Source organism: Vigna angularis, chromosome 7, assembly GCF_016808095.1.
Source record: "Vigna angularis cultivar LongXiaoDou No.4 chromosome 7, ASM1680809v1, whole genome shotgun sequence".
NCBI lineage: Eukaryota > Viridiplantae > Streptophyta > Magnoliopsida > Fabales > Fabaceae > Vigna > Vigna angularis.
The window spans coordinates 34,450,414-34,477,577 of NC_068976.1; the positions used below are offsets into that span (position 1 = coordinate 34,450,414).

Here is a 27,164-nt window from a genome sequence, read left to right on the forward strand (position 1 = left end):
GAATTGATAAATATAAAATGACATAAAATAAAATAGTATGATAGTATAAATAAAATCTATGTTTTTAAAAGAAAAATATTTTATTATATAATTATGATTTTAATTATTTTCTCAAACTAATGACATTTTTATCAAAGTTTTTAAAAACTATATATTTTTATTAGAATAAAATATTTTTTATTTAATGCATTAACATTACTATGAATTAAATTAAATTTTATTTATTTTTAAAAAATAATTTTATATTTTCTATTTCAATAAAAGTTAAAATTGTTTTTATACTTTAATTTTTATAAAACAATTCTACTAAATCCTTAATTTTTATTTCGTTCGATTTAATTTTTTAATTTTTAAAATAATTCAACTATATGTCTTTTTTAATTGGTGTTAAATTTTTAGTATAATTTATACATTAAGTCACTCATATAAATATTTACTGTTTAAAATAAATTAAGATGTTATTTTTCTTTTTTATCTTTATTTCTCTTCCTCGTTCATTATTTATCTTTATCTTTTATTTACATTAAATCTTATTACAAAATATAAGTTTTCTTTTTTACTTGATTTCTCTTTCCTCATTCATTATTTATCTTTATCTTTTATTAGTATTTATTTTTATTACGTTTTTTTTTCTTTATTTCTCTCTCTCTTCATTCATTCATTATTTATGTTTAACTTTTATTTGTATTAAATCTTATTACGCAAGGATTTTAATTATAAAAGAAATAACATGACAGATGGTATTCACTATTATTACAAAGTAATGGTGAGTATTTATATAAGTGATTTAATATAAATTATAAAGAAAATTTAATGAAATACTTAATTGGATTATTTTAAAAATCACATAATTAAATTGAAATTTAGAAAAAATTAGAAAAAAGACTTTAACCTTAAATAAATAATTTATTATATAATATTATGTAATTAAATATTAATTATTTTAATTTGTATTGTTAACTTTTTTTAGTTAAAACTGCATTAAAGTAATTAAACAATTATAAAAAGTAATACAATAACTAATTATATTTATAAAATATAAGAAATAATAATTAAAAGAAACAAACAAATGATAAAATAAAAAGAATATTAAAATATAAATAATAATAATAAATTAAATAAAATCATATATATGTATATGTATATATTTTGAGGTTTCCTTACGTAACCTCTTAAATTATATCAAATTTTTAGTTAATAAAAAAATTTTATTTATAAAAAAAATATACTTTAAATTTAATTTTTATTTTTAATTTAAAATAAAAAATAAAAAATATTCAAATATTTTTAATCTTAAGTATATAAATATATATATATATATATATATTAAAAACTCTCAAATAAATTATTTTAAAATATTTATAAGATAAAATATTAATCAAACTATCTTATAAATTGCATAAATAAATTAATAACACTTTAAATTGATTTATTCTTCATAAAAAAGTATAATATACGATGAGCTTTTGCTCAGGTAGCCACGTCGCTTAAGAAATAAAAAATAATTATAAATTTTGAGTTTGTAAGTTTTTTTTTATTCACTTATATAAATACTTTCTATTATTTTAAAATAAATAAAGATGTAGTTTTTCTTTTTTACTTCTATTTATCTCTCCTCCTTCATTATTTATCTTTATCTTTTATTTGTATTAAATATTATTATAAAAGAACTTTAATTTTAGAAGAAATAACATGACAGGTGGTTTCCTGTTGAGTTTCTAGATTTCAACCAATCAGATTATTTTGAACAAATCTACCACTCAAGATATATTAGGTGACACTCATTTTCTTAAATTTAAGAAAAGTCTTTTTTTCCAAAGTGTTTCTTTAAAGCATAAATACTAATTTTTAAGTAAAGCAAAATCAATTTCAAGCATAATTTATTTTAGACATTATTAACCGAAATAAATAATTATAAAAATATAAATTTGTGTTCTAAAATAAAACTTTGCACTAATTTTTTTTTTTAAAAACATATGACATCATGAAGTGACAAAACTACTGCAAAAATAAAAGAAAATGGTTTAGAAAATTCTGGTAAGAAATTTCTATTGAAAATGTTTCAGTTTTTTATTTATTTGAAAAGTAATATAAGAAAAAGTAATTTACGTTTTACATGTTTTTGAAAAGTAAAAGTTGAAAAACTATTTTGTTTTATTTTTTAATGTTTAAAATAAATGTGGGCATAATTTGTTTGTTAGAAATATTGAAAGCAACCTCTTAAAATAATTATTATTTATTTATTTTCTTTTAAATTGTTTAAATGTTTAAGCCAGGACACCAAGATCATCTACAAAGGTTTTTCTAGTAAATAAAAAGAGAAACTAATACATCATAAATGAAGTAGCAAATGTTGTTCATATGATAAAAAAAATCTAAAATAAAATAGTAAATATCAGTTTTAAAAATTTCTAGAAAATATTATATTTTCTTTCTTTTACATTAATTAAACAAATTCATCAAGTTCAATATAAGAAAACCTAAAATAGAGTTCCCATCGTCATCTTCCAGCTACAGAGTGTCTAACTTCACTGTGTGAGCCTTTCAACACCTCACCTGTACTCATCCTCCGCTCCGTTTCAGAATGAACAACGCAACACGCAACGAAGCGGAACGCCTCATTGGGATCGCGGAGAAGCTTCTCCAGAACCGTGATTTGATGGGTTCGCGCGAGTTCGCCCTCCTTGCGCAGGAAACTGAACCTCTTCTCGAAGGCTCTGACCAGATCCTCGCCATCGTCGACGTGCTCCTCGCCGCCGACAAGCGCGTCAACAACCACCCAGACTGGTATGCCATCCTTCAGGTCGATCGGCGGTCCGACGACCTTGATGTCATAAAGAAACAGTACCGCCGCCTTGCGCTCCTCCTCCACCCCGATAAGTCTCGTTTCGCCTACGCTGACCACGCCTTCAAGCTCGTCGCCGACGCGTGGGCTCTATTTTCCGATCCCGTGAAGAAGTCTGTGTACGACAAAGAGCTCTCATTCTTCTCCCGCGTCGATTTGTCAGTTCCCGGATGGGTCCAGCAGGAAAAGCTCTCAGTCCGCAGGCCTGGGCCTGGGCCTGAACCCGGACCAAACACCCGCAACAGTGCCTCTGCCCGCGATCAGATTCACGCTGATGAAAATTCCCGCAGGAGAAACTCAACTTTCTGGACCGCGTGTCCCTACTGTTACCGTTTGTATGAATACCCTAGGATTTACGAGGGTAATTGTCTACGGTGCCAGAATTGCGATAGATCCTTTCACGGCGTGGCGGTTCCGAAGCTGCCGCCGCTGGTCCCCGGCCAGGACGCGTATTATTGCTGCTGGGGCTTCTTCCCCATGGGGTTTGTAATGGGTAACTTCGGTTCACCGGAGAAAGAGGCGGCGGTGGAAGTGCCAGTACCGCAGCCCCCTCCTCCTCCGCCTCCGCCCGCGTCTCAACCGGCTTCTTCTCTGCCGAATTGGATGCCCGTGCCGGCAGATAACGGTGCGCAGGTGACGCCGGTGCCGGCGAGGGTGACTAGGTCTGCGACGACGGTGGCTGCGAGAGCGATGAACGGGACTGGGCCGAAGAAGAGGGGGAGGCCGAGGAAGTATCCATTGCAGTCATGAGAAGTGAATGTGAATGAAGATTTGTAGGTACTCTGTTATTTAGCTGTTTTTTTTGTCTGTAGATATGGTTAACTGGTTTTTATCTCTTGAATTGGGGTATTTTCTTTGTCTCTGTAGTTTTTGCTATAGGGTTTATTGTTGTATGCCTTGTTGAGAAGTAGAACAATGTGGCCGGTTATCTTTTGTTGAAAGTAGATTCAGAAGGCCTTAAGGCCCTTAACTTCATTCAGTTGTTTTGAAGAGAATTGAAAATATTTTGTTCTCCTAACTGGGGGAAAGCTTACACCTTCAATGCCATGGACATGGTTTTGAATTGTGGTGGTTGTTGTTGTGGTTATATTGCGAGTTCTTATGAATGAACTGATGTGATCGTAGTTGAGGTTTTGTTGCAGAGCTTTATAGCACTGTTAGTGGGTGTTCAATGTAGTATAGAGTAAGGAATGCTCTTGGTAACTGGTAATCAGAACATGCACATTCTTGATGACTTGTTTATGTTCAAATTCTTAACTTGAAATGTGTTGTTTACTGGGGGGAGGGTGACACAGTTGTATAGTTGTGACTTGGTGACTAGTTCTAGTTAATCATGGATTCAAATGGTAAGGAACCTTCTCATACTGGGGTACCCTGTTTTTTCTTAATCTGAGATGGGTGGAAAATTCTACTATCTATCACACACTGATGCTTAAATACCATTTTGATAGTTAATTTTGGATGGATGATTTGAATTGATGAATGTTGCATGCATGTGTGTTTGAAGTAATCACAGTGATTTTAACTTTACATTGAATATGTGTGTGGAGGCATGTGAATTGATCCTGCGTGCCAACCACCAGATAAACAGTGCTGAGAATGCTCTGAAAAGTTCAAAAGAGAATGAATATCCCTTAATAAGGAGGGGGTACTTTGCCATTTATAGATTCTCTCTGGGGTACTTTGCCACCAAAGAGAGTTTTTTTAAATAATATTCTAATTCAAATGAGTTAACAAAATTATATAAATTCAAATACATAAGTTTATATAAATATCTAATTCTTTAATAATGACATCATTATCTTTGTCATCATCTTATCCAACTCTTTCTCTGATTAATATTGTGCATTTTGATTATTTCTAAATGTTATGTTATTAAGAATATCTAATAACAAATCTCTTCAACTCTAGAGTTCTATCACCTAACATGTCCCACCATTCTCTATGATTTAACTATTTTCTGCACTTTTTTACATCTGTCATTCTAAAAAGTCCTCTACCATAATGAAATTAAATAATTTGTAAATTTCTTCTTTCTGCCATATTTGTTACTAATCTTTCTGTGCACATATATAATCCTTCTTTCACCTCTCCACCATCGTCACATCTAAAGTTAGGTTCATAGTGGAAATGGTGTTCAGAAGATGATTTTTTCATCGAGCATTAATTATTCTCCAAACCTGTTTATAACTATATATAATTATCAAACCAATTATGCTATATCAGAAATAATTTCACACATAATAAATAATTAAACTTTGAATGAGTAAAAGTTTGAAAATTTACCTTTTTTTAATATTGTTAAACTTGGATCTAATCTTATCTTTTGTACAATCCATCTCTTAATAAATGAAACTTATTGCATTAATCTTAAGACCATCATAAGAGGGACAACAACTTTCGGACATATGGAGACATTCTTCCAAAACTGGCTATCTAATACCACATGTTCTACTTTCCTCTCATCTTGTGAAGTGTCAAACTTGCTTGTCTTCCACTCCTCAAAGCTAAACATGGTCAACAATGATGCCTTCAATTCATGAAGACAAGCAAGAGTTAAATAAATCGTGGCAAATCTATTCACACTCGTTCTTATCAAGTATGTACCTTTAGTGAACTTTTTCAACGAAGAAATCAACATTGATATTCTACAACTGTAAGTGGTAATCTTTCTTCCCTTCTTAATTATCAATTGATGGATCTTTAAACTTTTTTCAAAATCTTCAAATATCAAATCAATGCAATGTGTTGTTCATGAAGTCCAAAACAATTTTTTCCCTTTTTCACATCAACAACTCTCCACTTGCCTTGAAATTTGCAGCATTATCAATAACAACTTGAACAACATTTTCTTCTCCAGACAACATCATCTAACATTTTGAAAACTTTTTCAATTGTTTTTTATATGTCTGAAGTGTGAAGTGAATAAAGAAAAATTGTCCCTTTAGGACTATTCACCAAGAAATTGCAAATAGAACGTTTAAGGAATCTTGATGAACGCCGAGACTACTCCATCTACAGGATTGGAGGAACAAAGAAGGATGATTGTCGGAACAATCAGTATCATTATAGAGTCGTGCAGCGGAATGAAATATAGATGGCGGAAAGCGTGTTTGCTCAAACTCGTATTAAGATGATCATCTTTTTGCGAAATGATTTTCCTCAGTCTCCATTTATCAATGAAGTTGGTCTGAGCCTCTTCCTCACTTATCCAACCACTCAAATCAGGATCGTGATATAAATTCTTTTGAGTATACTCAAAAGAACTCTCAACAGTTATTTTTGAGTGAATCTATTGTAATATTATAATAATTACATAAGAATGTACTTAAGATTATATAACAAACAATATACTATTTATGTTGTAATACTATATTATCTTATTTTTCTTAATTAAGATTAGATAAATGATTAAAAAAAATAAAAAAATTAGTTAATGAAATGTTAATTGACATGTATCGAGGAGTTCAATAAAGAAAAAGCTCGTTAGGTATAACAAACAACAAAATACATTTTCGCTTTCTTATTTTCTTATTTTGTTTTTTCATCTTTCTTTCCATGTACGTGTATCAAAAGACCTTCAAAGAGAGGAAAAATGTAGGTTTCAAAATAACTTTTCAAACCTAGACTTTTTCCACTATTATTATTTTATCTAATATATACGCTTAAAGTTCATGTGTATCTTTGTATATAATAAAAAGTAAATAATATAATTAAAAATTAAACATTATGATAGTTAATATAATAAAAATATTAGTAAAAATTATATTGGAAAATAAATTAAAATAAAAAGACGGGTTAAAAGAAATCTTTACTGTTAATGATTAGATAGTTTTTTTTTTAAAATAATATAACAAACTAATATTCACATAAAATGAGTAACATAATATATATAATATATAATTAGAAAAGTAATCACAAAATAATTTTCGTGTAATATAAATAGGTATAACATGTATTTTTACTAATTTAATTACGAAGGAACTGTCTTTATTTATTTAGTTTTTATTATATATAAAATAATAAATAATAAATATTGAATAAATTATTTTTTAATATAAATTAGTAATTATAAAAAAAGTTATGGAGAAAAAGAAGATTATTTGATGGAAATAATCTCCTTTCTCGTACCAACCAAACATTTCCTGTTTTATAGAAAATATAATCGAGAATATAATTTCTAGTAATAAACATTAAAAAGGTTATACAAAGAATATAAAATATTTACAGTAAAGAATGAGCGACAAAAATGGAATAGAGAGAGAACAAGAGTGCAGGAATAAGGGAGACAATTAGTCAATCAATCACTTATGACACCAAAAGCAATATACTGATTTGAAAGTAGTTACACTCTCAAAAACAATTCCTCAATTCCTTCAACTATAACGCACCTATGCACAAGAAACAATTTCCAAATTCCAAACCAAATATTCAATATTAGATCTTCAAAACAACTAAAAAATATTGAGAAACCAAAACCACCGCTCATTATGCGACAAAACCAACAAATCAAACCACCTTTAAACCCATCCTCTCTCTCCGCTCAGCTCCACCCCCATCACCACCGCGCTCCTCCCTGTCCCGCAGAATATCCACGCTCCGCCGCCACGCCAACTGAACTAGGCGCCGGAACCAGATAAACCGGTTGCCCAACCGGTCCAGTCACGGGCCGAACCGCTTGGAAGATTCCAGAAGGCGTCTGAATGAGATAAATCTCACTCCCGGTCGAAGGAACCGCCAGCGAATAGCCCATATTATTCCTCTCCTGCAAAAACGACACCGTTCCAGAATGAAAACCTTGCGCCTGCATTTGTCCTTGCGTAACTAACGGCGTCACATTCTCCGTCTTCTTTTGAGAGAAACCGTCCGCGCCGTTAACCCTACCGTTATTATCTTCCTCTATTTTCATCTTCCGTTGCAGGAGTTGCTGCTCAGTATTGTGACCAATCTGCAACCTCCGAATCTCGGACTCGGGCGCGCGTTCCGTTTCGGTTTCGGCATCTCTGAACGCTGGACGATCCTCGGAGATGCATTCCGTTTCCGGCGAAGGATTCTTCGTAGGAGCATTGGCAGCCGCCGACGGCTGCTTATCCAATCCGAAGAGAAAATCTGGATTTGGCGCTGCCGTTTGCGGCGGCGAAGAACCTTCGACAAGCGGAACCTGAACGGAATTCAGAGCGTCGACGAACCACTGCCGCTCGGGTTTGGGATCGGTGAGTGCGAAATTGATGTTGCTGTTGTTGCTATTATTGTTGTGGAGCGAGAACAGAAAGAGGCGGAGGCGTGCGGGTCTGGGCGAGGTGCGGCAGAGGCGATCGTACTCGAGCATCATATGGTGGAGGTCTTCGTCGTTGGTGACGGAGATTAGAGCGTCGAGGTCCTCGCCGGGGAGCTGGTACTTGAAGAAGGTATCATTGGCGGGGGCGTTGGCGAGGGAGGAGAGTTTGGTGAGGAGGGCGGGGAGCTTGATGTGGCGGTCTACGGCGAGGATCTTGGTGTCGCCGGCGACGTAGGTAAGGTGGTTGTCGTGGGGGCGAGGCTGGATTCGGCCGCCGTAGCTGCACATGAGCTTGACCTTGGAATGGAGGGAGGGCGGGGGCTCGTCGAAGGAGTGGTGGTGGTGGTTGTCGGCGTCGGGGTCGCGGGAGCGGGGGGAGGAGTCGCGGGAATCCATGGTGCTAGGGTTTGGGAATTGGGAGGGAACGGGGAATTGAATTTGGAGAGTGGGAGTGGTTGGTGTGTGAGTGTCTTTTGTTGAGAAAGAGAGTAATGGAAAACGGCGTGACGATAAAAAAGGAGAAGAGAAGAGTATGAGTTTTATGGCATAGATGGAGATGGTGGTGGGGTAGCCTACGAGGACCCAATTACTCTCACTTTCTGATCATTACATGCCCATTCATAAGGTACGTCTAATGTTTTTCTTTTTCTATATTTCTATTTTTAATTGATAATATTACTTTTTTTATATCTTATTCTTAATCACTTACTAATTAAAAATTTAAATATACGAAACTTTATATTAAAATTTTATAAAACCGTGTGTACACCTACTGAAAATACATTCGTCCACGCGTGTCCTTTTTAATGAAAATCATAAAGTATAAATCTGACTAAAAGCCAAGTCTACTAAAATTTATATTAAAGTTAATTATTTGATATGGATATATGATTTTTTACACTGAATTTTCAATTTTTTAATATAATATTTAGAAACTTAATATATTTATGATTGAACACAAATAGGTTATTTTACACGATTATATATGACAGCATTAGTAAGTTAGCTAATTATATAAAAATATAAAATAAGTATATATGTTTTAATTAAATTCTATACGGATGCCTTTCTATGGTTCTCTTATTGTACAATTTAATTAGAATGTGTATAATTTAATGACTAAAAAATAGAAAATTTTAATTGCAGAATTAATTCGTTTTATCTAGACGCGGTAAAATGATTAAAAAATATATTTTCTTTATTAAGTTACAGAATAGCTTTATTTTAAAGATTTAAATGGTTGAGACTCTTATGTCTTATGCCAGTTAATTTGTTGATGGCATTTGAGAAAATAACAAAATATATATTAGGGCTTCCCGCGATTCTAAAAGTTGACAGAAGTTGAAACAATGATACCATTGTAGAAATTAAATATTCTCATTGAATATTTACATTTCAATGAGTTTTAATTAATTATTTAGTTAATAATACTTATTCACTTTAATCACACGCTCTTATTACACGTATATGATATGATACTCGGATAATCAATTAACTACCATTGTAAGATAAATGGAAAAGAAAGTAGCGAAAAAAGTGTATTATTTAACAAATTATTATATCGAATATGAATATTTTGTTATATGTTCATTCAACTATAAATTATTATGTAAAACAAAATTGTTATTTTCATAAATAAATATTTTCGAATTATATTCGAGATAATTCTTTTGGGATAAATATTATAATTATTTAATATTGCATATTATAAAATGAATTTCCTTCTATCCAAGGACGGATACTCCAAGCTCCCGGACGCCCTTTCCAATTTGATTTTTTCAATATATTGCATAGTAGATTATTATTTTTATTTAAGGGTTTAAGTATATAAAGAATATCTCTGTTATTTATTTTTCAATAAATATTATATCTTTATGGTGGAGATTATTATACTTTTTTTTTCTCTAAAATAATATTGAAGAAACATTAGTTGTTTCTCCGATAATTTTAAGTAAATTTTATTTTAAAAATTATAAATAATTATAATTTACAATCAAATTATCCCAGAGTTAAAATTATTTATTAAATTTCGACATGTTTCCAATTAAGTCCGGGGTCAACACCCACATATTTCATATGAATAATAGAAAAATAGATTGCATATTGAAAATGTAATATATTTTTGGCTTTTAAATTTACATTCTTTGTCACCATATATATAGCGTCTTTCATTTCATTTTCTTTTCTTCCGTTATTTGAAAATAAACTATTTTTAAAGGTTTGTTGACTGTTTTTATCTCTGATATATAATTTGATGTAATGTGATTTATTCAAATTTAATTGATATTTAGAATCTAATTAGTATAAAAACTGTTAACAAAATTACATTTTTTATTTATTTTAATTCTGACATCCCAAAATATACGACATGCATATATAATAAAGACATCATCAAGTTATAATATTGAAAAACGGTTAGAGACATATAACAAAATATTGGGATTACAGTCATCCTTACGATACAAGGGAGTTAAATCTGGAAGTACTAGAGTCCTCCAACCAAGGATTCTACATATTAAGGTTTTTCAAAACACATAAGAAAATCCTAATGAAACTAGGATTCAGCGTCATCTTCCTCCAACGCCTGCTCTAGGGCACCTTCTTGACATCTGCTCCCATCCAAGTGGATGATCATCGCAAGAAGAAACACACCAACATAACAGGAACACAAACAAGCAAGGGTGAGCTAATTGTATAAAAAGCATACAATATAACAATATGTGCATGCAAGATAAACACGCATCCTAACATGTGATATTCTAGACTTGACTCGTCCGGACTTTAGAATGATAGTCGAGTTATGGTGGGTCTTGCACTCATGGTGGCTTATGATACTTGGGTTCTCCACCCTACCACACTCACGAGGTTAGCCTGTTTCGGGCCTTGAGGCGTACTGGAAGCCCCTAAGACTAAGACCTCCTGCTACTCCTCACCACATGATTCAATCCTCTCTACGTGAGAAGAAAGACCATTGGAGTTTCAGGATGACCCCCAAAACTGAGCTCCTACATTCATTCTAAACATACTTGAATCTCAATAAGAGAATTCACTATGGATCACAACATGAGGCACCACCATGTAACCTCCTGTGAGGTCCATGGAATTACGTCCATCAAACATACTTTGAAAATCACATACTTTCACTTTTACATTGCATACAACCATAGATATAATACTAATTATACTTCAAAAGACCACAAACAACTTAATAAGTCATCAAAAATCACATGAAACCATTCAATGTACATTAACAAACAATAACAGTCCAAGAAGTCCCACTAAACAACACAAAACCCCTTAAACTCATACTTAGACAAGGAAAATAACTTTGAAACCATCACCAACAGTTTCGGAAAGGCCCAAAACCTCTAAGACAACCTAGAGAACGTCCAAAAATGATATTCGGAGCCCCGAAAACCACCCAAAATTGTCCTGGATGATTTTCCGACGACAATAATCGATTATCATGTGATAATTGATTATTTGCAAGAGCTTTGAAGAGGATACAACTCTCTGACTAGAATAATCGATTATCAAGTGAGATAATCGATTATTCTTATCAGTTTTTGACAACAATGTGATTTTTCTAGTTTTGGTGCATCTTAGACATATCCAAATGAACAATTTAAAATCGGTAACACTAATATTGATATGAAACATGTTTATAGATGAAAGTAAAGTATTACATTGGTCATTTGGATAGGAATTAGATGTACTAAACCAACTCAATTTCTACTCCAAAACATCAAACTTAATAACCAGAGGATCTCAAACCCAATTCTAACACTTTGTACCTATTCTGACCAACTTGGTGACTCAAACAAGTCACAATCCACTTGCTAAGACTGTCCCAATAGCCCAATTATACCCATAACCCCTAACTCTCAAATTCACTACCTCACTTCCTCGAAAAGGACCTAAAACACTACCGAATCACCAAGTTTTTTACCTAGCTAAAGTACAACAAATTTCACACTCCAAATCACTTCTAACATGATCCAATACAGTAATTAAGTTCATCAAACTCACTATAAAGAAATCAATCACAGTTCCATCAATTACACCATTCAATTCAAACCATCCTATATACTTCAAATCCAAAGTACCGTACAAAACCGCACGACAGTCCAAAATTCAACATGCATTCATTTACAAAGCAGATTCAACAAATAAATTCAAAGAAAAATAATTAGCTCCCCTTACCTTGGTGGTTATAAGCACAACACTTTATAAGAAGCCCCAAAACAGTAATCCTCGCACAGAAACAAGTTCAACAAGACCTACAAACCACCAAATTGGGATAGAGTACAACTCTTAGAGCTAGAATGAACAAGGAAACTAAAGGGAAAAGCTACCAGCTGCATGAAACCAGTAAAGTGGCATGCCCTAGATTCAAAGACAGTGGAGGAGAAGGGGAAAATGACTTACCAGTCGGAATGAAGAAAACGTTCGGTAGAAATGGAGCCCTCTACGCCGCGGATGCTTGGACAACACCTAAATCAAAATCCTACGGTTCAGTGAGCTGGAAATGTAGAGAGAAGGCAGAGCAAGGTTAAGGAAAATAAGAGTTCTAGAGAGAGAAGGAAAAGTTGACTAATGAACTTAGATTTTAAAAGGTCCCTTCTAAGGTCATGGTGTCCTTAATTTTTTTTTACGGACCTGACTGGCTCAACATAAGGCCCAATAGCCCTACATTTTTCAGACCCTTACATTAATTCACTTAGGTTTGATAATATCCGAGTTTGATTTTTAGATAAATTTTACATAAATAAATAATAGAAATTTTATAATTAAAGTACTTTTGTCCACATGTCATTTCTTTTATAATTCTGGTTTCCTATAACTTACATTCTCTTAATTTTATCTAAACTTAGACAGTAATTAAGACTATGTGGTATTACGAGAGTAAGTAAGACTATGTGGTATTACGAGAGTAATTAAGACTATGTGGTATTACCACATTACACTGTTGAGGAAAGAACTCGACGAAGAACAAAGTAGACTATAAAAATTATGTTCTTGGTAAGTTGTTGAATTCATACTAAAGATTTTTCTTTTATTTTTTATTTCTATTCGGGTGTCTGGTAAAAGGATGATATAGATGTATGGTTGACAGTTGGATTCTTACTTGGAGTTCTCTTAGATTTTTAAAAGTGTCGAAGAAATATTTTTGCTTATATTATCTTTAAGTAAGGAGAGCAAATATTACCTTTTAAATAAATAAAAAATTGTTTAGAAGTGTTCACAATGTGATTGTGAAATTGTGTGTACATGAAATAAGAGATTGCATATATGATTTTTGAGATAATGGGAATTGCATATGATATTAAAAATGAATTGGGTGATTACTAACCACACAAATGTATTTTGGATAATTTCATTATATGTTTATTAATCGTGTGGTTGTTTTCTCTCTAAATCTAAAAGTGTTACTATTAATTAGGTTAGGTTTGATATTGTTCAAATGGTGATTCCTCGCTTCAATGTCAATAGGAACCACTTGAAAAACACTCACCAAAGCACTATTTGAAATAAGATATCATACATGCTTTAAGAAATTTCAAAACTTCTTTCTTTACAACCACTTTCGCGGAGGGATTTAGACATCTTGGAGGTTGAGCTACTAGTTTTGGATCCTGCTCCATATGAATTATATGCATACAATACAATAAAACTAAAATCAACTTCTTTTTTTCTCGAGGCGACAAATTACTGTTAATTATACTTTCTGTTCTCTAAATTTCATTTCCCTTTTCTGTTCTTCCATCTCACACTTATTTGGAGGGATTTCATTGGAGTGGTCTGTAATGAGGTATCAAAAGCAAAAGAAAAGCAGTAAAGGAAATCCCAAATTATTGAAATTCGTCCTCATTAAATAAATATTCTGCAACAATTAGCTGAACAAAAAGTGCAACAATTCCTGGAAATATAACAACAACAAGAAAACAAGCAAGATTCAGAGAGAATGGATCACCAACAAAATCATTTCGCACCATCTCTCTTCTAACGGTTTCTTTAATACTATTCTTTGAATCAATAAAAATCCTTCAATTTAGTGTTTGTTATTTTAACCCGAGAGCCCCTCCTTACTTCCAATTTCTCTTCCACCACGTGCTTCTCACCCTCTCTTCCATTTCTAGTTCTTCTATTTCACTTAGAAATCACATTATATCACTAGTGTTTTCTCTAATCCTGTCAAAATGGACTGTAACCACGAGCCAACTCGGCTCACCAATTCACTTAATTTAATTTAATTATTTATTATTTTATGTTTCAATATTATTAGTTAGATTTTTTTATTATATTGTAGATGTTGATAAAAAAAATTGTTTTAATAGAGAAAAATATCATAGATTTATCTATTCAAGACTCTAATATTATAATTTGACAAGTAATACAAAAGTTATCAATATTAAAAATGTATTTGTTCGTTTTTTGTGCTTGTTTTTGGATTACGATTGGATGGTATGATATTTTTTTTTATTTTAAATTATCTTTGGACTTTAACATCATTTTAAAGTGAAATTTATTTAGATTTGAATTAAAAAAAATTATAATATCTTTTATTTTAAAAAAAACTTATAATTAAGTGAGACATTGAGCTAACCCGTTTAACTCACCAACTCATGGTGGGTCGGACCAAGTTCGAATTTTTTCAGCTCGCTAATAAGTGAGCCAGGTTGGATTAGCTAACTAAGTGATCAACCTGTGGTAGGTCGGGCCAGGTTGAGCTAAGTTACCTGTTTTGACCGCTCTAGTTTATTATTATAGATATTTTTCTCTCTTGAAATATGTTCTAGGTTATACTATATATGAAATCTAAATGAATATAAAAAAATATATTAAAATATTAATATAATAGTAATGTAAGCTTTTATAAATTCATATTTAAGAAAAAAGAAATGGAAAAAAAAAATCTTCTTGCATCTTCCTTCCCTTTTTTTTCTCTATTTTCATCTTGGTTCTATTTTCCATAAAATAAAATAAACCTATTGATTTAAATTTAAAATAGTGGAAGAGACTTAATTTATTGAGCATTAAAATCTAACTTGGACATACATAGGTAAGGGAGCTAACTAGTTTTCTATGTTTATCTTATTATTGTGTTATTTTTAATTAGATTATCGATGAATGAGTTTATTTGTTTTGATGTAGTGATGATTATTTAATGATGACAATGATGAATTTATAAATTTTATGGAAGGAAATTATATAATAAATTATTACTATTTTTAGATTTTATTTATTTTTATTTATTTATTGTTATTTATTTTAATTAATAAGATGTCCTTCACTTCATTTAATATTTACTAAAAAACGAGTTATAATTAGACAAAAATGTTATATTCTCTATATCACTAAAATGGGTTTAATATAAGAAAAGATGAACAAATTCTTCACTATTTTATAAAAAGATAGAGAAAAAGTACTTTAAAGAGATAATATTTGTTTATAAAATAAGTTTAAATCCTTATATTTTTCATATTTATAAGCTTTTCAATTTAATTAATAACATATTCATATTTTATCTTCTTTAAAATATTTCTACTTGTAACAATGTAAATACCTTACAACAAAACAAGATTCCTACGTTTCATAATATTTATAACAAGGTTCATACATTTTATGTATAATTTTACTTTTAACTATATTTTAAAATAAAAAAGATAAATATATAGAAACCATCTCTACAGACAAATTATTTATTTCTTCAATATCATAACACATTACAAATCACATTATTATTTTTATTCTTTTTTATGTTCATTCCTTTTCTCATTTATGTGTCGAAAACAACTTTTGTTTACATTCCTTTCTCTCTCTTTTTTTCCACTTCTCTTTCAGTTCTACTATTTTGTTTTAGGAAAATGGTATGTCGACAACGAATTTTTGCCAACAATTTGACAACGCCACGTGTCTTCCATGCATTGGCTAATTACATTGAAAGTAAAAAAGGAAAAGGTTATGAGGCGAGGGGTATTTGTGGGATTTGCAGTTTAAAACTTTAGGAAATGGGTTTGGCGATTTAGGGTGGGCAATACGTGCGTTCAACCCTTCCATCTTGTCTCTGGCTCTGTCCTCCATCTTCACCCTTCCATCTTCTCTTTCGCTCTCTCCTCCATCTTGTCTGTCGCTCTGACGTCCATCTTCTCTGTCGCTGTGTCCTACTTCTTCTCTATCGCTCTTTCCTCCATTTTCAAGCCTATTGTAGTTGTGTTTTCGCATTTGGAAGGCGGGTGTGGACTTCTGTCTGGTTATTTTGTTGTGGATTTCCCGTCTGGTGGAGGAGGCTGTGGAGCATAGTTATCCATCTTTGTTGGTGTAAGTAAAAATGGCCGAGCCTTGACATTGTCTTTTACATTGTGTTTTTGGTGTTTCATTAACCTTATTGATATAACGAGTGTTGAATGTTATCTTGTTAGGGCCGTTTCAATGGAAGGGAAAAAACCAAGTGTAAGAAAAATATAAATTTTGTGTTTATATATTATTTGATTATCGTATCAATTGTAGTTATTAATAAATTGATGATCATATTTTTGTAGTGGCGGCTTCTTATCTCGATGGAGTCATCAATCATTATTGAAATGAATCGTTTACTACGAAAGTGTCATGTGGAGCGGATTAGGATGACTCCATTTATGTGGTGTTTGAATATTGGAAGCCCTGTGGAGGTGAATTTGAAATTGTTGAAGGTTATGGTTTGCAGGTGGGTCGGGCATGATAATAGTTTTAGAGGAAGTCAACAGCTGGTGCCGTTTTCAGTTATTGATGTGTTCATGAGCATAGGGTTAGAGATAGGTGGTTTACAGATTCCGTTTGATGAAGTAGTTGTTGGATTGGTTGATGAAATGTTCAAATCAAAAACTATAAGTTTGAAGGACTTGACGAACATGTTTAATGTCATTGTGCATGATAATAACATTGATGTTGATGTAGTATGTAGGTTATATATATTAGTTTGTTTGGTTGTTTTCTATTTTCCTAGGAAATCAAGGCATGTTTGTAACATGCCTTTTGCAGTGTTAGATGACTTAGACAGTTTGTGTCTATACGATTGGTGCACCGGTGTACATAAACATATTGTAGAGAATTTAAATAAATGTAAGAAGAAAATTATGAGAGGAGGTATCGCGTAGTCACTCACTCTTAGTGGCAATGTGGCAGTGTTGCAGGTAACATGATTTGTAGTTTATTATTTTGATGTACTGCAGAACATTGTGAATTAGGTTTGATGAAATAATATTATGATGTTGTAGGCTTGGGCGGTTGAAAGACTTTCTTTGCATGGTCATGCTTCACACAGGTTTTTCCCGCGCATAATGCGATGGTTCCCGTATAAATCAAGGACCGAAAAAATTGAACATATATTTAAGACCGAAGATGTAAGTGTTTTGAAATTCATTATTTTTTTATGTAAAAATGGATTGTCTTTTTTGTCAAAATTTGTTGTGTGATATTGGTGTAGTTAAATATGGAGTGGTATGTACGAAAGGAAGATCGTCATCGGCCGGAAATCCGTGCAGCTTTCAACATGGATGACGGAGGGATGAGTGAAGGATCCTTGGCTGAAGGATCGAAGGTTGAGAAAGATGATGACGAAAGCTCTGATGACGGGACATGGGAAGCAGGTGCTGAGGAGAGATTGAGGAAAAACAATGAAGATATCAGAGCATTGAATGCCAAGATTGGAGTTCTTACTAGGGAGTTATTCGAAATTTGTCAAACTCCAATCTTTACTGAAGAAGATGCATGTGGCACTGATGAAGAGGTTGGTGGTGGAGTTGATGAAGTAGCTGAAGTTGGTGGTGACGAGAAGCCTGAAGTTGGGGGTGACGAAGAGGCTGAAGTTGGTCGTGATTGTGGATTTGAAGAAGAAGGTGATGGTAATGCAGTTCATGACCCCGTAGGTACATATATTGAAGTAAGAGGGGAGGATAAAACTGCACATGAAGATGAGATAGTTTCAAGATCTGTTGATAACATTGTTTGTATTGAAATCGATGATGATGGTGATGAAGAAGAACGGGAGGTCGTACCATTGGCTATCCCCCCATTACGCAGTTTTGTTGGTGATCCAAGCACCACTGTTGATGTAGACCAATTGTACAGAGTAGTCAGCGTCAGAGAGATGACCGTATACAGGTATATGGTGTGAATTGTAGTTGTGGTTGACGAATCTCTATTGTTTGTGATTGACTAATATTTTTATGTTTAGGGTTGTAAGCGAGATAATTGGGCAAACCTTGAGCACGACTTCATTTTACACTTTGGCCCCGATAAAATACGTTGATAACATGGTTAGTATTGTGACAGTTGTTTGTGTTTCATGTTGTAGTTTACGTTAGTAATGTGATAATTTTTTATTGTGTAGGTGGTGTTATTTGCTTGTACGATGTTTATGTACTTTGAGAAAAGGTTGTGCGGTGTTGTTGAGAGGATTCATTTTAGTCTGTTATACTCGGTAAATAAAATTTGATATGGTATGATATATTTCATTGAAGAAATGAATTTTGATTGATTTTTGATTGATGATTTTGAAATTGTCCACAACACCATATTCTTACTGATTATAGGAAACGTCCACAGAATCGTCATGTTTGGACGCTTCATAACTATAAAACTTATCTGCGTTGCGATAAGTTTGCACTTGGAGACTTTGGCACAACCGACTTTGTGAGTAACCTTTAATTTCCAATTTTTGTCCACTTTTGGTTGTAAACGTGTAACTGATATTGTTTATATTGTTTGTAGTTGTTTATGCCATTTGTCCACGATGATCATTGGTGGTGTTATTCAGTGAAATAGAGTTCATTAGAGATTTTTGTGATTGACTCATTGGGTAAGGGGATCAGAGACCGGAAAAGGATAGACACAACTGTTGTAAGATTCCACATCTTTCATTGTTGATGACCGTGTGATTATGAGATAACCTTATATTGTTTAATAATTTTTTGTATTTGTTAACTGGTAGGCTGAAAATATGGCACGGTTTTTTTGCATGATGATGAATAGACCGGAAGGTAGTATTGGTCCTTTGATTGTTAAACAAGCAAATATCCCATCCCAACCAAACTTGTAAGTTTCTTGAATTGTAGTGCTGGATTATATTGTGTTGTGATGAATATACGGGCAAAAGTAATTTAATGTGGTGGGTATATTATTTCAGACATGATTGTGGAGTCATAATGTTGAAAGCAATGGAAATTTGGGATGGAGACAAAAAATACAACGGAAAAAGCATGCCTGAATATACAACTGTAAGTTGGAACTGTGTGTTTGTTAAAATTATTTTATGTGTTTGTTAAAATTATTTTATGTGTTTGTTTGTAATGGGGAAAATGTTGGTTTCAGGAGGAGCTGCTTGGGATTAGAAAGAAATACGTATGTGACTGGATCCTGGACAACGAGAACATAAGACGAATGGAAGCCCTAGAGTTATATGGCATTGTTTAGGATTGCTAACAAATGAACAGATTTGAATTGTAACACATCATGTTGAAATATGTACATAATGTTATTTGACAATGTAGACTTTGTGTTTGTAATAAGATTATTGGTTGGTTTTTCAATTTAATTGTTTTGACTTTGTATTTGTTATAATGAATCAATTATTTATTGAAAAATTAACGCACCATTATAATAAGTATTTCAAAACTAGGGGAGCATTTTATTAGTTAAATTAAGGGTCATTAATGCGAGGGAGTTAATGAAGTTTTGAGTTGGTGATGTTCTGTGACCTCAAGGAGTGTGGAGTGACCCCTCATGAGTGGGTGGAGCAAGTTGTGCAAGGGATGAGTGAGAGTGTTGGAAAAAGGTTGTGGTAATCGTTTACACAGGCAGTGTAAACGATTATCCGAGAGAAAATGAGATTTTGTACAGAAAGTTGAACTGAGGTAGTCAGTCAGGATCACAGGGGTGACCATTGTCAAAACCAGTGAATTTGAGACACTTTTTCACCTGTGTTTGGAAGCTGGTGGTGTTTAAGTGATGGGAGATGGTGGTGGGTGATGTTCTGTGACCCCAAGGAGTATGGAGTGACCCCTCATGAGTGGGTGGAGCAAGTTATACAAGGGATGAGTGAGAGTGTTGGAAAAAGGCTGTGGTAATCGTTTACACAGGCAGTGTAAACGATTACCCAAGAGAAAATGAGATTTTGTACAGAAAATTCAACTGAACTAGTCAGTCATGGTCACATGGGTGACCATTATCATAACTAGTGACTTTGAGTCACTTTTGCACGTGTGTTTGGAAGCTAGTGGTGTTTTAGTGATGGGAGATGGTGGTGGGTGATGTTCTATGACCCCAAGGAGTGTGGAGTGACCCCTCATGAGTGGGTAGAGCAAGTTATACAAGGGATGAGTGAGAGTGTTGGAAAAAGGCTGTGGTAATCGTTTACACAGGCAGTGTAAACGATTACCCGAGAGAAAATGAGATTTTGTACAGAAACTTCAACTGAAGTAGTCAGTCATGGTCACATAGGTGACCATTATCAAAACTAGTGACTTTGAGTCACTTTTGCACATGTGTTTGGAAGCTAGTGGTGTTTGAGTGATGGGAGATGGTGGTGGGTGATGTTCTGTGACCCCAAGGAGTGTGGAGTGACCCCTCATGAGTGGGTGGAGCAAGTTGTGCAATGGATGAGTGAGAGTGTTCGAAAAAGGTTGTCGTAATCGTTTACACAGGAGTGTAAACGATTACCTGAGAGAATTTCAGGATTTGTACAGAAAGTTGAACCAAGGTACTCAGTCAGGGTCACATGGGTGACCATTGTCAAAACCAGTGACTTTCAGTCACTTTTTCACCTGTGTTTGGAAGCTGGTGGTGTTTGAGTGATGGGAGATGGTGATGGGTGATGTTCTGTGACCCCAAGGAGTGTGGAGTGACCCCTCATGAGTGGGGGGAGCAAGTTGTGCAAGGGATGAGTGAGAGTGTTGAAAAAAGGCTGTGGTAATCGTTTATACAGGCAGTGTAAACGATTACCCGAGAGAAAATGAGATTTTGTACAAAAAGTTGAACTGAGGTAGTCAGTCAGGATCACAAGGGTGACCATTGTCAAAACCATTGACTTTGAGTCACTTTTTCACCTGTGTTTTGTAGCTGGTGGTGTTTGAGTGATGGGAAATGGTGGTGGGTGATGTTCTGTGACCCCAAGTAGTGTGCAGTGACCCCTCATGAGTGGGTGGAGCAAGTTGTGCAATGGATCAGTGAGAGTGTTCGAAAAAGGCTGTGGTAATCGTTTACACAGGCAATTTAACGATTACCCGAGAGAAAATGAGATTTTGTACAGAAACTTCAACTGAAGTAGTCAGTCATGGTCACATGGGTGACCATTATCAAAACCAGTGACTTTGAGTCACTTTTGCACCTGTGTTTGGAAGCTGGTGGTGTTTGAGTGATGGGAGATGGTGGTGGGTGATGTGCTGTGACCCCAAGGAGTGTGGAGTGACCCCTCATGAGTGCGGGGAGCAAGTTGTGCAAGGGATTAGTGAGAGTGTTGGTAAAACCCTGTGGTAATCGTTTACACAGGCAGTGTAAACGATTACCCGAGAGAATTTCAGGATTTGTACAGAAAGTTGAACTGAGGTACTCAGTCAGGGTCACATGGGTGACCATTGTCAAAACTAGTGACTTTCAGTCACTTTTTCACCTGTGTTTGGAAGCTGGTGGTGTTTGAGTGATGGGAGATGGTGGTGGGTGATGTGCTGTGACCCCAAGGAGTGTGGAGTGACCCCTCATGAGTGGGGGGAGCAAGTTGTGCAAGGGATCAGTGAGAGTGTTGGTAAAAGCCTGTGGTAATCGTTTACACAGGCATTGTAAATGATTACCCGAGAGAATTTCAATATTTGTACAGAAATTTGAACTGAGGTACTCAGTCAGGGTCACTTGGGTGACCATTGTCAAAACCAGTGACTTTCAGTCACTTTTTCACCTGTGTTTTGAAGCTGGTGGTGTTTGGAAGCCTTGTTTGGAAGCTGGTAAACTGCAATTGTATTAAGTGTATCATTAATTGAACATTACATATTAAATATCGAAAATTGAGGAACCAGTTTGACGCTAAAGAACTTCATTAAATTAAAGACTTGAAATTGTCAAAGTAGGAACTGAGGTACATAGTTTTTTATAATGCAGAAAATAAAGCCTAAACAAGCAATTCTAAGTCTGAGGAATGTTTTCAGAAGCACTTTGCAAGTGTTGCAGTTGTTGTTCAATGTTCCCAACGCGTGATTGCAACGCATCAAACCTTGTATTGATGACGATGTCCATGTTTCCAAATCGAGTTTCAAGGGCATCAAATCGAGTTTCAAACGCATCAAATCTTGTACCAACGAAGGTGTGAAGTTCTTCTATGCGGTTGATGACATTATTTAGTGTTGTAGATGACCTGCCATGTTGATCTTCTTCTCCTTGTTCTTGTTGACCTTCTTGTAAGGGGGGATGGGGGGCGTTGCCTTTGGGAACCCATTCTCCTTCAGCATTTTGTACATAACCAAATGATGCTACAACTTCACAACCAATTTTTGACTTCAACTTCACTTCTGAAATGGGATCAGTGTCAGTAGGCACTTCAAAGTGTTCCATGAAGATGGTTATCAAATGTGGATATGGCAACTTTGCGTTCTCCCTTAATTCTCTTTTCATCTTATATCTAATAAGATGTCCCCAGTTAATGGGAATGGCATTGAAAAATGCCCATAACAGCATAATATCCTCTTCGTATGCCTGACCAATATTGGTTGCACGAGGAATTAATACTCGAGTGAGAACGTAATGAAGTATCCTTAGTTGAACCTTCATTTGGCCCGCTAGTATTCTGGATTGTATGACTGCATCATCTCTACACACTAGTTGCCTTGCAGTAACAGAATCGTATTGTTCTTTCCACTCATCTAGAAGTTTTCCTTCATAACGAACACCATCAGAGGGGAGATTAGTGAGTTGTTGAAAAAGATTAGGGCTGAGCCTAATTTTCACACCTTTTACCTCGCTTCGAATAACCCCAGTATCCGATATTGACATGTTGCTATAGAACACTCTCACTAATTCTGGGTGGTAATGTCTTCTTAAAGACACAAATTTAGTCAGCCCAGCTTCGACCAATATGTCATAGAATCGAAAATTTTTTCCTTCAAAGTAACCGTTATCTAGATACTTACTTTCCAATATTTCACGATTGACAAAATGTTGAGCATATTTCTCCTGTTGCTCATCCGAGGAGAAGAGATCATTGTTAGACATTGGAGGGGATGAGGATGGTGACGGGGTTGAACTCCGGCGGCGTCGACGTCCACCAACGGAAGAAGATGCCTTTTGTTTCTTGGTTCCACGATCAGCCATTTAATTTTGTTTAGGGTTTTGCACTGAGAGAAGCGAGGTTTTGCAAACATTTTTTAGGAAGGACGTGATTGGGCGGTTACGTACACGATTGCAAGATATAGACGTTGTCAACGTACTGATGTAGTGGGTAGTTTTTTTTAATGAACTGTAACGTGTAATCGATTACGACTTCCTCGTAATCGATTACAATGGTAATTTTTGTTCTATTCATATGCATTCCAAACATTCATCAATGGGATTTCATGGACGACCATTGTCACTTACAAAAACATAATAAATTGACATAAAAACAGCAAAGCAGTTGTATATATCAACTGATGTTGTTATCGAAATTGTTATGCACAACTGACAACAACGACAAAAATCCAAAATGACCCATTTCGGTTTGTTCTGATAGTTGGGTAGAGTCGGCTTGAAACTGTACATGGTCATCACGTTCAACAACATTAGATGCCCTTTCCCCTTCTTGGTTCCACGATCAGCCATTTAATTTTGTTTAGGGTTTTGCACTGAGAGAAGCGAGGTTTTGCAAACATTTTTGAGGAAGGACGTGATTGGGCGGTTACGTACACGATTGCAAGATATAGACGTTGTCAACGTACTGATGTAGTGGGTAGTTTTTTTTAATGAACTGTAACGTGTAATCGATTACGACTTCCTCGTAATCGATTACAATGGTAATTTTTGTTCTATTCATATGCATTCCAAACATTCATCAATGGGATTTCATGGACGACCATTGTCACTTACAAAAACATAATAAATTGACATAAAAACAGCAAAGCAATTGTATATATCAACTGATGTTGTTATCGAAATTGTTATGCACAGCTGACAACAACGAAAAAAATCCAAAATGACCCATTTCGGTTTGTTCTGATAGTTGGGTAGAGTCGGCTTGAAACTGTACATGGTCATCACGTTCAACAACATTAGATGCCCTTTCCCCCTACAACAACACAACCACTAAGTACAACAAAATTGTTACAGAATAAAGTTTGTAATGAATAATTTGGAGGTAATTAATGACTCACGCATTGTTCGGTGGGTGGTGTTGAAGTCTTTGTGAACGAAGCTGACTTTCTTCTTTGGGTTCTTTTCTCAATACTGGACTTCAACCTGTTTGTGCGTGGACGTCCTTTTCGCTTAACAGTTGCAGGACTGTGTACAAGGACATCAGATATTCGAATTGGACTATGTGGCATTGACGTGCATGCACCAAGATCGTATCTTAGTTGGCCTGCATCACTAATGATGTTATTTGTCATGAAAGAACTGAAGCCAAATTTTTTACCCAAACAATTAATATCTTTTTCCAATTCTGTACTAGCAACCTCAGACTCACATGCAACTTCAGCAATTTCAAAAAAACGTTTGCACAACAGTTTGTATCTTTCCATGCGTGGGTCATTAGTGGAGTTACTATACGATGTCATTAGTGTGTGTCTTCTTCGGATATTTTTGCTCCAACGCCGCAAAATGTATTGGGAGGGAACACTGTAAACATCTTCTTGACCAAATACCAAGAGGGAATGCCGACATATAATTCCTCTAAACTCAAATAGTTGGCAAGAGCAAGTGCTTGTCTGTGTCAGGGGATCAAATTGAACTTTGTAAAATTTATCTGGTAAACGATTACCCTCCCACATTTGTTCCTCTTTTATAGTGTAAGTGTTCCTTAAGTCCTCCTTTAAGGTGTCTTTGATGAAACAATTCATCCTTGAACGAAATTCAGTTTGGACCTCCTCAAACTTTGCATGTGTGTATTGGACTTGAAATTGTCTCTCAATCGGTGACTGAGAGCCACATGCAATAGTGGTGTTCATGGACGAGAAGTCCGCTTCGATTTCCTTCTGCGCCTTTACCCTAACGGCATTGTCGTATTGGACCACAAATTGTTGAAGTGTGGTTGTGGAATTGATAAATCCATCAAAAAAAGCATTCATCCCCTCACTTCTCTGAGTCGTAGACATGCCGGCCCAAAAATATTTTTTCAAGTAACACGGAACCCATTTATGTCTATCTTCGTACAAATTACATAGCCATTCATTTTGCTCCAATCCATGTTTGGCAAGTAGTTCCTCCCAACCATTTTCAAATTCTCTTGGACAAACACAATTATATATAAGCGCATGTAGCTCGGTTTTGATAGCGGGATTATTTCTATAGCCGTGCAATTTTTCAGGCAACTTCTTCAGGATGTGCCATAAACACCACCTGTGCCTCGTATCAGGAAACACTTGTTCAATAGCATTGGCCATTGCCCTGCATTGGTCAGTAATAATACCTTGAGGACTCTTATTACGCATGCATCTTAGCCAACATTGGAACAACCATACAAATGAGGCAGTGTCTTCCGAAGACAACAATCCACATCCAAGTAAAATGGAGTGTCCATGATGGTTAACTCCAACAAAAGGCGCAAATGGCATGTCGTACTTATTTGTCAAGTAAGTCGTGTCAAAGGAAACAACATCACCAAATTCTTCACATGCAGCACGACTTCTTGCATCAGCCCAAAACACACTACAGATTTTATTCCCTTCATCTAGTGCAATGTCATAGAAGAACTCGTTATTTCTATCTTTCATTGAAGAAAAGTGTCGTAGGAGTGCCTTACCATCACCATCTTTACATAAAGATCTTCTATGTTGGCCAATGTAGTTTCGAGCGTCCCGCTCGACGAAGTCCATGTTTTCATAGCCCCCGGCATCGTTGACAATGCTAAGGAAACTCTTATTTAACCTAACTCCAGCATCATGGTTGACCTCCAAGGTGTGTTTTTCTTGCATGCTTAACTTTCTATTCACTGCAAATAGTTTGGAGTTATTTGGGCAAAGATCATGGTTGTGGTCCAGAACAACCGTCCTTATAAACCACTTGTCCTCCTTCTTTGCAATGGTTATCCCAGCAGGACATTGGTTAATTTGACTTGGAAGTGTTTTCACCACTGGTTTGACGGAAGACACATATTTGCCCTCCCTTGAACAAACTATTCTCAAGTAGTACACGTTGTTGTCTTTATCTTTTTTAGAAGTTCTAGTCCGCACCGAAAACCCACGTCTAATGGCGTAGTTTGTGTAAAAAATTTTAGCTTTAATCATTGATTCAAAACACATATGCACTGTTGGGTCCATTTCCAATAAACTCTCATTACGGTCATCAACATTGTCATTATACTCATTCACTTCATCCACATCAATTGTGTGCGTCGACATTAGACCCACCTTTAGAGATAAACCAAATGGTATTCCCTCATCAAACTTATGACAATGACCACTGGCAACTAAAAAATAATGAAAATAAACCCATTCACAAAAAGTTAAGTAAAACGTACCGTGGTGGAATATCAAGTGCCCTTTAATGAAGGTCAAATGGTCCTAACCAACATCCTCTTCAACATTTACGTCCACCATAAATGAACCTTATGTGCTTCTCACCAAACCTCCGAACATGGTTGTCGCCCTTCTCTTTAATGAAGACCAAAGTAATTTGTCTGGAAGTGGTTGGTTAATGGAGGTAAATGTTAACGTTGGATGTTGAGGCAGGTCTGTACTACCGCCAAAGGTATTACTTTTGCCTTCTCAAGCACATATTTGGTTACGTTCACAATGCATGCATTGAATGTTGTCAGCATAAAGTTTCTCTCTCATAACCCACAATCAATGCTTTTCACTTTTAAAGATTTCCTGTCAAATCACACAT

At 34.8% G+C, this 27,164-nt stretch overlaps 4 protein-coding genes across 4 annotated transcripts; 2 read left to right on the plus strand and 2 right to left on the minus strand.

Moving 5' to 3' along the window:
- The first annotated feature begins 2,479 nt into the window (after positions 1-2,479).
- On the plus strand, positions 2,480-3,887 carry LOC108337208 (J protein JJJ2). Its single transcript, XM_017573680.2, has one exon. It carries the CDS (start codon positions 2,585-2,587, stop codon positions 3,593-3,595), a length of 1,011 nt encoding a protein of 336 aa, XP_017429169.1. The 5' UTR covers positions 2,480-2,584; the 3' UTR covers positions 3,596-3,887.
- A 3,366-nt stretch (positions 3,888-7,253) lies between these two features.
- LOC108337537 (uncharacterized) lies at positions 7,254-8,711 on the minus strand. Its single transcript, XM_017574091.2, has one exon. The coding sequence runs from the start codon at positions 8,517-8,519 to the stop codon at positions 7,404-7,406; it is 1,116 nt and encodes a 371-aa protein (XP_017429580.1). The 5' UTR covers positions 8,520-8,711; the 3' UTR covers positions 7,254-7,403.
- Positions 8,712-15,983: 7,272 nt separating this feature from the next.
- On the plus strand, positions 15,984-19,586 carry LOC128197964 (uncharacterized). The gene is made up of 9 exons (XM_052880972.1): positions 15,984-16,577; positions 16,667-18,266; positions 18,340-18,421; positions 18,496-18,604; positions 18,711-18,797; positions 18,876-19,004; positions 19,096-19,199; positions 19,291-19,381; positions 19,476-19,586. Exons 2-4 carry the CDS (start codon positions 17,596-17,598, stop codon positions 18,598-18,600), a joined length of 858 nt encoding a protein of 285 aa, XP_052736932.1. The 5' UTR covers positions 15,984-16,577; positions 16,667-17,595; the 3' UTR covers positions 18,601-18,604; positions 18,711-18,797; positions 18,876-19,004; positions 19,096-19,199; positions 19,291-19,381; positions 19,476-19,586.
- Positions 19,587-24,255: 4,669 nt separating this feature from the next.
- LOC128197903 (protein FAR1-RELATED SEQUENCE 5-like) lies at positions 24,256-26,875 on the minus strand. Its single transcript, XM_052880752.1, has 3 exons — positions 26,845-26,875; positions 24,494-26,745; positions 24,256-24,408 (listed from the first exon to the last, which is right to left on the minus strand). The coding sequence occupies exons 1-3, from the start codon at positions 26,873-26,875 to the stop codon at positions 24,256-24,258; spliced, it is 2,436 nt and encodes an 811-aa protein (XP_052736712.1).
- Between the last annotated feature and the right edge of the window lie 289 nt (positions 26,876-27,164).